This window comes from Tachyglossus aculeatus, chromosome 16, assembly GCF_015852505.1.
Source record: "Tachyglossus aculeatus isolate mTacAcu1 chromosome 16, mTacAcu1.pri, whole genome shotgun sequence".
Classification (NCBI taxonomy): domain Eukaryota; kingdom Metazoa; phylum Chordata; class Mammalia; order Monotremata; family Tachyglossidae; genus Tachyglossus; species Tachyglossus aculeatus.
In genome coordinates, this window is record NC_052081.1 from 43,380,448 (window position 1) to 43,393,735 (window position 13,288).

General features: G+C 51.8%; 1 protein-coding gene across 1 annotated transcript in view; it reads right to left on the bottom strand.

Moving 5' to 3' along the window:
- Window positions 1-1,914: 1,914 nt before the first annotated feature.
- COL9A2 (collagen type IX alpha 2 chain) overlaps window positions 1,915-13,288 on the bottom strand; it is a 44,230-nt gene continuing 32,856 nt past the window's right edge. The window contains exons 20-35 of the mRNA XM_038758638.1: window positions 12,446-12,499; window positions 11,637-11,690; window positions 11,378-11,431; window positions 10,851-10,895; window positions 10,533-10,586; window positions 10,077-10,130; window positions 9,795-9,848; window positions 8,644-8,715; window positions 8,191-8,226; window positions 7,929-7,973; window positions 7,596-7,628; window positions 6,905-7,051; window positions 5,917-5,971; window positions 4,034-4,222; window positions 2,922-2,999; window positions 1,915-2,279 (exon numbers count right to left, since the gene is read on the bottom strand). Coding sequence (XP_038614566.1) covers window positions 2,080-2,279; window positions 2,922-2,999; window positions 4,034-4,222; window positions 5,917-5,971; window positions 6,905-7,051; window positions 7,596-7,628; window positions 7,929-7,973; window positions 8,191-8,226; window positions 8,644-8,715; window positions 9,795-9,848; window positions 10,077-10,130; window positions 10,533-10,586; window positions 10,851-10,895; window positions 11,378-11,431; window positions 11,637-11,690; window positions 12,446-12,499 — 1,224 coding nt within the window. The 3' untranslated portion in view covers window positions 1,915-2,079. The remainder of the gene's footprint in view (window positions 2,280-2,921; window positions 3,000-4,033; window positions 4,223-5,916; window positions 5,972-6,904; window positions 7,052-7,595; window positions 7,629-7,928; window positions 7,974-8,190; window positions 8,227-8,643; window positions 8,716-9,794; window positions 9,849-10,076; window positions 10,131-10,532; window positions 10,587-10,850; window positions 10,896-11,377; window positions 11,432-11,636; window positions 11,691-12,445; window positions 12,500-13,288) is intronic.

The window sequence follows — 13,288 nt, forward strand, 5'->3', positions numbered from 1 at the left end:
TATATTAATAACTGTTTGGGGACCCAAGTAAGGCCCCCAGTGAGCCAACTGCCCAGGATTGGCCAGTTCTTCTCCTCCCTGGTCCACAGGGGAAGGCAGGGACTTAGCCTGCAGCAGGAGGAACTGAAGTTAGATTAAAAAAAAACACGGGAACGTGTGCGAGTCCCGGCAAACATCCCCCAACCTCGTCTTCTCGGGTTTCCTACAACGCCTTCCCTCATCTTGCATCTTAGAAGAGCTGGAAGGCCAACATCGCCCCTTGGTGGCCGAGGATGAGAATGGCTAGAGTAGTTGGCTTTCAAAAAAAGCTGCCCTCCCCTCTTGCCAGGTCTCAAGAAATCTTCTAACGCCTGGACTCTGCCTCACGTCTTGGCCTAGACCCCTGCCTACCAGCCGACCCCTCTCCCCATCCCTCTCGTCTACACGGCACTCCTGGTGGGGTCCGACTGGCTAGGGAGTCTCCGGGGGTCCTTGCATGCGACCCCTCTCAGCACACTGGCCCTTATTCCTTCCACTGGGAACCTCCCTCTCCCCTACCCCCCAGGCAATGCCAGTTTTCTCCTGGGCATAGAGGGATATCACAGGCTCTGAGGGTGGTGCCCCCACCCATGGAAATATACCCACTCACGGTTGGCACACACAGACCGGTAGCAACCTCTCCATTCAACATGACCTCAATAAATACAGAAGCCAGGCACAGATCCCCACCACCCCAAAGAAAAACCAACAGACAAGTCCATTAGGAAGTCACGCTCCACATTGCCTTCTGCACATTTTACCCTCAAAACCACCACCAAGAAACTAAGTTTAGTGGACAAGGAGTATAAATTTATTCCCAACTCACCCACAGGGTATTTGTCAAACGTAAACAACACTTCCACCGGCTTTTCTGTCACAGTAACTCCGGCAGTCAGTCAGAAACTGCTCCAAAGCCCTGCTCCCTCCCCAAAACGGCAAGACCTCGCCTTGCCCCACCTCGACAGCAACAGCTCTCATTGGTGACTGTGGTTAGTGACATGTTGCAAACAGTCTCCATCCCAACCCTCCTGTTGCAGCTGTGACCAACAGCAAGGAATCAGGCGAGTCCTAGGTCCCACAAAATCAGCACACAGGCCATGTCTGCCCAGGACACTTTGATTTTATTAGCTGCTGCTCCAAAGGTTGTGCCTTATTTGTCAAACTCGACAAATACATGCAGCTCGGGAAAACTCGCTTTGCGCAGGAAACGTGTCTGCCAACTGCTATATTGTACTCTCCCAAGTGCTTAGTACAGTCCTCTGCATAGAGCCCTCAAATACAATTGGGTGAATCATTATTATTATTATGGTATTACTATGGGTCAGGTATTGTTCTTAGAGTTGGGATACAAATTAACCAGGTTGGATTGATTGATTGATTGAAAGAGCACGGGGAGAAGATTACTTAAATATTCACATGTGAAGAGAACTGGACAGTGCTGGATGGTCCTCCTAGTGTGAAGGGAAAAGAATAGCACCACGCCTCATGGGAGCGAGACCTCTGGGAAGCAGCAAGTTAATCCTGTAATGTTGCCAAGGCAGAACCACCTCGGGGGCCAGGGAGCCAAATGAAGGTTGAGAGTGGGTGAAGGAGATGCCGTTTATTTTGTCATGGGGGTGGGGGAAAGTGTTAGGGAGAGGGAGAAGGCAAGGAGAAAGGGAGAAGATTGTGGACTGTAAGCTCCTTGTGGGTAGGAATCGTGTCTACCAACTCTGTTGTACTTTCTCAAGCGCTTAGTACAGTGCTCTGCACACAGGAAGCGTCCACTAAATATCACTGCTTGATTGAATGGGATGCAGCCCAAACTAAATCCTAGGATTTAGATACTAAAGGCAACCCACAGTGCCTGTCACTTCTCCCCGCCCCCCACACCTTTCTCCGGGTTTCATTCCCATCTTTATGTTCTTGCCTCCCTCCCCCCAAATTTTGGAATTTCCCAGAAGGCCACATGGTGGTCCCCAGGATGCCAGGGTCTCAGGCCTTGAGTCCTAAGTCAGCCACCTCTGGGAGTGGAGGTCTCTGCCAGAGTACCGAGATGTCCCTGGTGCAGGCCATATCTGCTCAAGGTCCTTTGATGGTCCCAGGTTGGGTGAGGCGGGCAGAGGCATAGGCGGAAGCCCCCAGGCAGGCAGCAGGCTCGCAGAAACCAGGGAGGCCGACGGGGCCTGGGAGACCGGGGCGTCCTGCCTCCCCAGGGGCTCCAGGGGAGCCTTTTTCTCCATCTTTGCCATTGATGGCCTGGCCGGGTCTTCCAGGGAGACCTGGATGATGGGATGGGGGTGGAGAGAAAAAACACGGAGGATCTCACTGACCCTTCCTCTCCCTTCCCCTCAGGGAGAGTCCAAAATTAGAGAGTCCAGATGAGATCTGACTGTGTCGGACCTAATTAACTTGTAACTACTCCAGCGCTTAGAACAGTGTTTGACACATAGTAAGCACTTAACAAGTACCATAAAAACAAACAAAATGGATGCCCCCATTGTCCAGAGAAGGAAAACTGAGCCCAACAAAAGGGCTGGGTGAGGGGGAAGATCCTAGCACTATGTTGCCCCTGAGAAGCCCCCTGGTCCTAGGCAACCCTGGGAGGGTCCAGATACCCACACTCAGAAGGAAAGCACAGGGGGAGTTCTTGGGTGAGCTCCGAGATCCTCTGACCAGAAAGAGACAGGGTCTCTGGTGTCCTCCGGTAGTGAAAAGGTGACAGGCAGTCCTCCCATCATAATGACTGTGGTTTGGGGTAAACGCTTACTACATGCTAAGCACTGGGATAAATACAGTCAGATCTGGAAAAGGAGGATCCAACCCGGGACTTCCAACCCCATCAGGGGAGGCTTCTCCCGTGTCTGCCCTCTGAGGCCCCAAAACCGATCATTCCAGAGCCCTCAGAGGCTGTGGAATCTTACCTGGGATGCCAGGTGGGCCCGGCAAGCCTTGGTGTCCACGTCCCACCTCTCCACGGTCTCCCTTCTCCCCACGTTTCCCTACAAGGAGCAAAGGAGAAGCATTAAGCTTAGATGTCAGGCAGGACTTCCACCAAACACAGACAAAGCAACAAAAAGAGACTGGGCCAGGGGGAGAAGAGGAGGACGATGGGGATTCTCCCCTGTGAGCCTGAGGATAGGCAGTGGCCCAGAGGTCATGAGGTCACCCTGTCTCCCGGTGAAGAAAAAAGGCCCAGAGTGGGCAAGAGATTATCTCCAGGTTACACAGTGTTGGAAGCAGGGATGGGTTTGGAACTCTGAGCTCTGGAGTCACTTCCTGGTCCTGAGCCTCGGGGCTTCCTTGGAGGCGTGAAGGCTGGCAGGACCAGGGTCTTGTGGGTCCAGAATGGAGTGGGTGAGGCAGAGAGGGTACAGGGAGAGAGGGGGTGGGGATGAGGGACTGGAGAGGATCCAGCTGCAAAGGATGGAAACCAGATTCTGTGAAGAAAATTTAAAGGAATTGGGATTGATTTTCTGGGAGAAGAGAAGGCTGAGGAGGTGGGAGAGGTCTAACATCCTTCAGCTTTTAAGTCTTTGAAGGGCTTTAATGAGATGAACACAACCCACTCTTTTGCCCACAGACAAGTGACCAAGAAGAAATTGACTGATATCACATTAAAAGAATCCTCAGGAAGGCATAAAAGAACTTCCTGATATCCGGAGTAGGTAAACTCTGGAACAGGCACTGAAGACCTTTATAGAATCATCCTAGATGGTTGAGGAATTGACAAGGAGGCTGGGGACTGGACAAGATGACCACCATGATTCTCTGATTGAGGCCTGGGAGGGGCACCTGGGATCTGGTGGCCTGAAGAAACCAGCCTGCTCTGATCGCACATGGGAATGGGAATGGACTTGAGAGTGGGAGAGGAAGAGTTGTGCTTAGATGGGGGAGGTTAAAGACAGGAGAGAAAGAAAAGGGACAGATAGACAGCAAAGTTTTCTTACTCAAAGGCATTTATTGAGCACTTCCTTTGTGCAGAGCACTTTAATAAGCACTTTCCTCTCCCCTAGGAGGAAGAAACCCTACTTACCTTTAGGTCCAGTATTCCCAATCTGTCCAACAGCACCAATGATGCCTGGAATGCCCCGGGGGCCAGGGTGCCCATGGGGGCCTTGTTTGCCAGGATATCCAGGGGGGCCAGGTGGTCCAGGGGGGCCCACCACCCCTGCTCCACCCAGGGCTGCTCTCTTGGCACTGACAGCCACCTCTGCCAGTTGCTCTGGAAAGCAGAAGAGCAGAGAGAGTCAGTGGGATGGTCAGCAGAGAATCAGTCAACCAATCAATTGTCTTCACCGAGAACCTACTCTGTGTAGAACACTTGGGGGAGTACAATAGGGTTAGCAGACATGATCCCTGCCCTCAATGAGCTTGCAATCTATGCTGTACAGAGCACTGTACTAAACACTTTGGAAAATACTATAGAGTTAGTAAGAAATGATCCCTGCCCTCAATGAGCTTGCAATCTATGCTGTGCAGAGCGCTGTACTAAACACTTTGGAAAATACTATAGAGTTAGTAAGAAATGATCCCTGCCCTCAAGAATCTTGCAATCTAGTTGGGGGAAAAACAGACATTAAAGTAATTTACAGGTGAAAAAAGGAAAAGTGGATCTGCATATAATAATAATAATAATAATAATAATAATAATAATGGCATTTGTTAAGCACTTACTATGTGCAAAGCACTGTTCTAAGCGCTGGGGAGGTTACAAAGTGATCCGGTTGTCCCACAGGGGGCTCACATTCTTAATCCCCATTTTACAGATGAGGGAACTGAGGCCCTGAGAAGTGAAATGACTTGCCCAAAGTCACCCAGCTGACAATTGGCGGAGCCAGGATTTGAACCCATGACCTCTGACTCCAAAGCCCGCGCTCTTTTCACTGAGCCATGCTGCTTCTATGAGTTAGTGCTTACGTAATAAGAAGCAACATGACCTAGTGGGAAGAACATAAACCTGGGAGTCAGAGGACCTGGGTTTTAATGCCGGTTCTGCCACTTGCCTGATGTGGGAACTTGGGCAAGTCACTTAACTTTCCTGGACCTCAGCTTCCTCATATAATGGAGATTATATATCTGTTCTCCCTTCTAATTAGATGTGAGCTCCATATAAGCTGGGGCCCAACCTGATTAACTTGTATCTACCCCATGCTTTGAACAGTGTTTGACACATAGTAATTGCTTAATACCATTTTAAAAAAAAAAAGAAATAGGGTAAGTAGTGTTTACTGTGTGGCTCAGTGGAAAGAGCACGGGTTTTGGAGTCAGAGGTCATGGGTTCAAATCTCAGCTCCGCCAATTGTCAGCTGTGTGACTTTGGGCAAGTCACTTAACTTCTCTGTGCCTCAGTTCCCTCATCTGTAAAATGGGGATTAAGACTGTGAGCCCCACGTGGGACAACCTGATCACCTTGTATCTCCCCAGTGCTTAGAACAGTGCTTTGCACATAGTGAGTGCTTAACAAATACCATCATTATCCAGTGCTTAGAACAGTGCTTTGCACATAGTAAGCGCTTAATAAATGCCATTATTATTATTAGAGTATATAAATCTGTATGAAAGGGCTACGAGTGGTTGTGAGCACACAAGTGTTGAGTTGGGATAGAAGTAAGGGCGGTGGGGGGGGCGGGTGGAGGAGGGAAATAAACTGGGGAGATCTCTGCCCATCTGTTCATTGGGCCCCTGAGGTCAAGGACCCTGCTGACATAAGCAGGGGAATTGTGGGAAAAGCTCTGAAATTGTAACAAGTGGAGAAACCAGTAAGAGAAACCCATGGTCTCTCAGGGAGTCCTTCGAAGAGCTGGCTCCCTTCTAGTTTAAGGCACCCGAGTTCATTCTGTCAGGTCAGACTCCCAGCAGGGTGGTAGGAGCCGGGGTCCCACGGGAGGATTGGCTCCACTCGGGCCCTGCACTCACCCTGCAGCATCTTCAGCACCACATCCACGATGTGCTGGTCCCCAGCATCCCTGCCCTGGAAGTCAATGGGGAGGGGGCTCTCAGAAAGGAGTCCAACCCAGCCTGCCCAACCCCTCACCCTGGAGAAACACCTCCCCCACCCCTGATGCCTCAAGCATCATCCAGAATATGTGGGCACAAGCCCGATGGGACTATAAATCGCGGCAGCATCAGGGACCACCGCTCATGCCTGAGAACTTGCACCTATGCCAACCCTTCAAATGCCAAGCCCAAAAAGACTTGTGTCCAGCCGGACCCAGAACGCCTGCCTCCCACCCATCAATGCTCCTGACTTGACTTGACTCAGGTCCCAGAACTGCAGTTCTCTTGGCTCTGGCCTATAGCCGAGAGGAAAACTATTGTTTCCGTCTCTTCCCAGCTGTAGTTTCTTGCTCTTGCAGTCCTGTGATACAACTACTAGACGACACGGTGGCCCAGTTCCCAAATTCACAGAATAGTCCAGGAGGTAAGAGCTTTTGAGGGTTCATTTTGGCCAAACCTCCGTCTTCGAGGTACATCCTCAAAATAACAGACCAGTTGTAGAGGTAGAAATGGTATTTACTGAACATCCCCTGAGTGCAGTGTACTGAACTAAGTGCTTGCCAAAGAGGGAAACATCAGTGCTCACCCCTTCCTTGAACAACAAGGGGCTGATATTTTAACACCCCTCATATGCACTTTCTGGTGGGAAGGGCATCTATGTGTATAACTTAAATCCCTCCTGCTGCAATACAAACCTTTGAGTAGTTCCCTTGGGCAAGCCAGGGAGCAGACGGCATGATGTCCCCCACTAGGATTTCCTCTTCCACCCTTAGACAGGGCTCAGACTCCCAGCCCCTGAATTTCACTCCCCTACCCCCATTCTAAAGCCTCCCTAACTAGAAAGAGTCTGGGATGGGCTTGAAATGACCCTGGTGACCCCCCAAAGACCCCAATAAGGGCTACTCACTGCCATGCCTTGTCGCCCGGGCAGGCCCGGAACACCCCGGTTTCCATTCAGCCCTCGGGGGCCTGGGGGCCCAGGGTACCCCTGAACGCCAGGAGCCCCCGAGTCCCCCATGGGTCCCGTGTAGCCAGTCTCTCCCTGGATGCCTTGCTATGACAGGAAGCAGGAAGGAAAAGGGGAAGACATGAGGAGATTGTGTGAGAGAGAAAGCAGGTCTCTCAGCTCATCCCAGTGAGAGGGTAGGAGACCCCCACCCTCTATTTCTGGGCTCCTACCACCACCAGCTTCCCAACCCCAAGCAGAGAGGGATTGTTCTCCACCCAGAGTGGTCCCAAAAACAGGCAGGGCATGGGCAGGGCATGAAAAAGAGGGAGTGGCATAAAGAAGAAAAGAAAGGGAAAAGAGGGAAGGGGGGGAAGACAGAAAGAGAGAGAGAGAGAGAGAACAGGGTATGTAGTGGGTGAAAAAGAGTAAGAGGAGGCAAGAAATAGGAGAAAAATCAATCAATAGTATCATTTGAGCACCTACAGTGTGAAGAGCATTGTAATAAATACTTGGGACCCCCATTCTTGCCCTCAGAGACCTTCCAGTCTAGTGGCAGAGACTCAGAGGCAGGAAGAGAAAGGACCCAGAGATTCCCTCTTCTGAGGAAAACAGCCCCTGCCCCCCGCCACTCCAAGACACCTGTGCCCACCTGTCCCTTGGGGCCTGGTTCGCCGGACTCCCCCTGATTGGAACCAAAGAGAAGAGAGTGATTGGAGGAGAGTCACTTCAGAGGGAAGTCCCCACCCCTCAACCCCATCGGCTCACACTTCTCCCAGTTCCTCCAACCCAACACAGCCAACCCGTTACTTCTTTTGGGGTCTGCGGGCTGATGGCCCAGTTATCCTCCTCCCCAGACCCTCAGAAGGCATCTCTCCAGGAGAGGGAAACCCCCTGCTCCCAGGAGGTCAGCTTCCAACATGTTGCAGTCCCTGGAAAACAGCTGCTTCCCACAGGCCCTGCCCTCCATGAATAGTTCACTCACTTTCTCGCCCTTCTGTCCTGGAAGCCCTTCTACCCCAGGGTCACCCTGCCAAGGAAGAAAACAGAGTCATGTCATGTGAAGCCAATGGTGCCCACTCACCCAGGGCTCCTGAGTACCCCCAACATTTCACCTTAATGCCCTGTCCAACTTCATCCCAAGAACCTTCCCAAACCACCTTGGATTCCTCTTTTTGCATTGCACCACCCATCCACCCTGAGTTTCACATCCCTGCCCTTTCGCCCATTCCCCTCCAGGTACTCACAATGCCACCTTTGGAGCCCGTCTTCCCAGGGAAGCCCTAGAACAAAAAGAGAACAGAGAACATGACCTGGTCTGGCATGCAGTAACCTTGCCTAACAGGACCCAATCCCCAGGCTTGCTGTCAGCCTTAGAAATAGTCACTCACCCACTCGCCTAGCCAGGCATTCCCTGAAAGGCAGGTGGGCTGGTCAGTTTTGACCTGAATTGCAAGACTACCTAATTCTAAATCTCAGTGTACCCTACATCCAATATCACTTTCCATTCTCCAGATCCCACTCTCTAGGTGAGGAAATGGAGGCCCTGAGTGGTACCAAAGCCTGGCAGGGAGTCCAGGGGACCGAATCCAGGGATCTGTCTTTGGGAAACAAGCTCGTGGAGGAGTGGACTGGACTTTCAGATTCTTTCCTCCCCCAGCCACCCTCCACCCTCTCTCCATCTTCCCTACTCCCATTACCTTGTCTCCTTTGATTCCTGGCAGGCCTTGAGGTCCCGGGATCCCAGGAGGTCCCTGCTCTCCCTTGGGGCCCTAAGGAGAAAGTTAACTGCATTAAAAAAGCAAACTGGAAGCAGCAAGCCAGGGCAGAATACCTGCATTTGTCCCATTGGAACTGGGGGAAGTAGCTCAACTCCAGCAGGTCCCCTGAGGAAAAAGGACTCTCTAAAAAGGACTCCCTCCCTACATAATAACAAATAATAATAATTACAGTACTTGTTAAGCACTTACAAGGTGGCAGGCACTGTACTAAGTGCTGGGGTGGATGCATGCAAATCGGGTTGGACACAGTCCCTGTCCCCCATGGGGCTCCCAGTCTCAATCCCCATTTGACAGATGAGGGAACAGAGACCCAGAGAAGTGAAGTGACTTGCCCAAGGTCACACAGCAGACAAGTGGCAGAGCTGGGAATAGAATCCTTGACCTTCAGGTAATCGCTTCCCTCACCAAGGGTATGAAATGGCCCCGATTATTTTCTCCCCTCCCTGTGGGGAAGTGACTGAGCTACATTAATACTATTTATTGAGCATCTGCTGTGCACAATGCACTGTATTAAGTGCTTGGAAAAGTAGAATAGAGGCCCAAAATACATTCCTTGTCCTCAAGGAGCTTCCTCTCTCTTATATCAGGAAAATCAATCTATAGTGCTCTTCCCCCAGCTCCTCCCTTCCTGCCTCCTTTCATTAATTCAATCGTATTGAGCACTTACTGTGTGCAGAGCACTGTACTAAGCGCTTGGGAAGTACAAGTTGGCAACATATAGAGACAGTCCCTACCCAACAGTGGGCTCACAGTCTAGAAGGGGGAGAGAGACAACAAAACAAAACATATTAACAAAATAAAATAGAATAAATATATACAAGTAAATTAAATAGAGTAATAAATACGTACAAACATATATACATATATACAGGTGCTGTGGGGAGGGGAAGGAGGTAAGGCGGGGGGGGATGGGGAGGGGGAGGAAGGGGAGAGGAAGGAAGGGGCTCAGTCTGGGAAGCCGTCCTGGAGGAGGTGAGCTCTCGGTAGGGCTTTGAAGGGGTAGGGCTCCTTCCCCCATGTCCCAACCAGGTGGCCCTCAGCAAAGGAGCTGAGAAAAGGTTGATACTCACCGCTTTACCCTGCAGGCCTTGGGACCCCACCGACCCTCTCTCTCCCTGGTCACCCTGGCAAAAAGAGAGAAGACAGAGGGTTGGAGTCTTTCCCACCAAATTGGCAAAGTGGGGAGAGTTGGGATGACAGGCAAGCTACCTCCTTTCCTTCCCAACTCCCACCACACAGAGGCCCAGATAGGGAAAGCAGCCTGCCCAAAGTCACCCAGCTGTGGCACAGCCCGTCCTAGAACCAGGGACCTCTGGGAAAGCAGAGGGAGCAGATCCGTTCTGGACTCTTACCTTCACCCCGGGTACACCCTGTGGCCCTATTTCTCCTCGCGGGCCAGGTTCTCCCTAGAAACAGATGACAGACAGGTAGAGTTAGGGCTCAGCCTGCTGCACTACTCCCTGCTGGCCCAGGGGGACCTACAGGCTCAAAGGCTGGAATCAATCAAGCAATCAAATCATTGGTATTTATTGAGCGCTTACTGTGTGCAGAGCATTGTACTAGGCACTTGGGAGAGTACCACAAGCTTACAGTCTAGAGTGGGAGACAGATAATATAAATAAATTACAGCTACAGACATAAGTGCTGTGGGCCTGAAGATGGGGTGAATAACAAATGCTTAAAGGATACAGAACCAAGTGCACAGGCAACGCAGAAGGGAGGGGGAGGAGGGGAAAAGAGGGCTTAGTCAGGGGTGGCTAGAAGGGTGTGAGGAGTCGGGGAGTAATCAGGGAAACATCCTGACTTACCAATTTCCCAGGGGGTCCAGAGAATCCGGGGAGACCTCGTTGGCCTGGTTCACCCTAGGGGAGGAACGGAGGAAGGATAGAGTTGGTGATGGGCTCAGTCTCTCTCAGTGCCCCTCTGGCACTGCCACCCCTTTCTTCCAGACCCCTCTTCAAAGAATGCCTGGGATGCACAGATGGCTAGGGAGGCCACCCAGATGGAGTGGAGACCTCTTTAACTTTAGAAGCTAAAATCCCAGTCTCCGTACCCATACCCCTAAACCCATTCCCATGCTCAAACTCTGCCAACATGCCCCAAATATCCCCAGGCTACTCTCTCACCTTGTCTCCTGGGCCTCCTTTGGTTCCGGGTTGCCCTGGAAGACCCTGAGGAAGGAAAACAAGGAGGTGGAAGAGGAGAGAGTACAAAGGTCATATTTTTGGACTCCTGATCCACCCACCAACCCACCAACTTGGGCATCTCCCAGATTTATGATTGATGACCCATGGGTCCATATAGGCAACCCAGACCAAGGAACATGGACTGAACTTTTTTATTAGAAAAATGGTCTGGACAACAGAGTGAGGTAAGAACTGGGGTGGGGAGAGGCAGGAAGGTCAGTGAGGAGGCTGATGCAGTGTTCAAAGTGGGAGCTTGGATCAACATGACAGCAGCTTGGATGGAGAGGAAAGGGCAGATTTTAGGAGTTTTGTGAAGGTAGAACAGACAGGATTTAGTGATAGATTGAATATGTAGAAGATGGGGGGGATGACACCACTGTGAGATATAGGGGGCCTTGTGGAGAACACTATGGTCAGGAACTGTCTGGTCTTAGCTCCCAGGACCCCAGGAGATGCCCAGTACTTACTGCTAGACCCTGATGTCCAGGATTCCCCGGTCTCCCAACTTGTCCAATGCTGCCCTGTGGAAAGAACAGAAGGTAATGCTACTGTGAAAAATGGGCAGGGGGGTGGGCACCCGGGCAGAGATGGGGAAGACCTCTGGGCCCCAGGGACGAGGCCTGTAAGTCATGTGGCCCCTTGACCAAGAGGCAGGGGTCCGGCCCAACCGAGGGGGCAGGAAGGAGTCCCCAGCTGGGGTGATCTGAAGCTTTCAGGGATGCTCACCTTCACGCCAGGAATACCCGGTGTGCCATCCTTGCCATCGATCCCAGGGAGGCCCTGAGCAGAGGAAAAAGAGGAGCAAGAAACAACGGGGTGAGCAGAAGGCAGTGAATAAGCCAAAATCTCCCAGCATTCCCACACCCATTCCCTTTAGTAGTAGTAGCAGTAATAGAATTGATTGACACATTCCCTGCCCACAGAGAGCTTTCACTCTAAAAGGGGAGACAGCTGTCTGACCTCAGCCCTCGTCTGGTCCTCCCTCTCCTAGCTCCCAGCCATTGCCCAAATCATCTGGCCTCAGTTTCTTTGTCCCTCCTCCAAGGGGCCCTCCCTGACTAAACTCACCAGCTGTCAGCCCAATACACCCCCACTCCTCCTTCTCAAAACCCTCTCTGCAACTTCAAGGGGACAACTGGGTCTATGATCTGCTTTGTTGCCCCTTTCAGACTGGGGACTCCCTGAGGGTAGGGGTCACATCTATCCTCTCATATCCATGGCAGTACTGCCCACCTCCCCTACTTACCCCATCCGTGGGTTCAGTATAGACTTGAGGACTGGTTGGCTGAGATGGGCTTCAGAAAGAGGCAGGCAAGGCCTTACAATCAATCAGTAGTATTTACTGAGCCCTTACTGTGTGCATAGCACTGCACTAAGCAAGGGCCAAGGTTGGGCCCAGGGACTAGCCACCTAATCCATCAAATGGATGGGCAGCTGGACAGAAAGACAGTGGACAGAAGCACATTGCAAAACCTCCATCCTGGACTTCAGTCGAGAAGCCCTCCCACCTCCCAGCGCCCCCCTAAGATACTCACATTCTCTCCCTTGGGGCCTACTCCTCCCTGGGGTCCTCTGATACCATGTCCGCCCTGAGGTGGTCAACAAGGAGAACAGGGTCAGCAATTACATCTCCTCCCTCTCCTGCCCACCACCCAGGTGAGCCAAGAGCCTGTGATGTCCCTCATTCAGCAGGGAGTCCAGTCAGCACCCACAGCCACCACCCCACCCAAACCCACCACACACCCCCGTGGGACACAGCCCAGAGCAGGACTCAAATACCACGGAGTTCTCCACACCAAACAGCAAGCATTCTGGGTTGGGAGTTATGTACAAAGTACTGTACTGACCTGGGATATTCAGAGATGGTGAGAAGGTCATCCTGCCCTGAGGCAGGGGGAGGGCCTAGTTGAATTCTCAAGTAACACCTAGCTCAAATTTTATCTCTGAATGTAACAGCCCGACCAGGAGTTGGACAGAGGTGTCTAACTGATGTTTGAAGGCTCAGGCCCGCTTCAGGAGGGGGAGTCAGATTCTATCACGTTCAGGGGGGAGTCAGGAAGGATCCATCTGTGAGCAAGACCCAAGGGCCTGGATGCAGAAGAGTGATTCCCTATCCAAGGAACCCTGGGCTCCAGGTCTCCTAGAAAGGCAGAGTACAGGTCCAGGAGGCTGTGGACTGAACCTCATCCCCCCTGACTAGCAGAGCCATTTCCCAGATCCCCAGGGTCTATGTCCCTCCAAGATACCAGAGCCCAGGGTCTCCCTTCCCAAGACTGGACCTGATGGAAAAGGCCCAGGCTGTCCACTTATAACCCAACAGGAGGATACTAAGCCCCACCAGGGACTAGGGCAAGGCATCCATCAGCCCACAGCCAGTC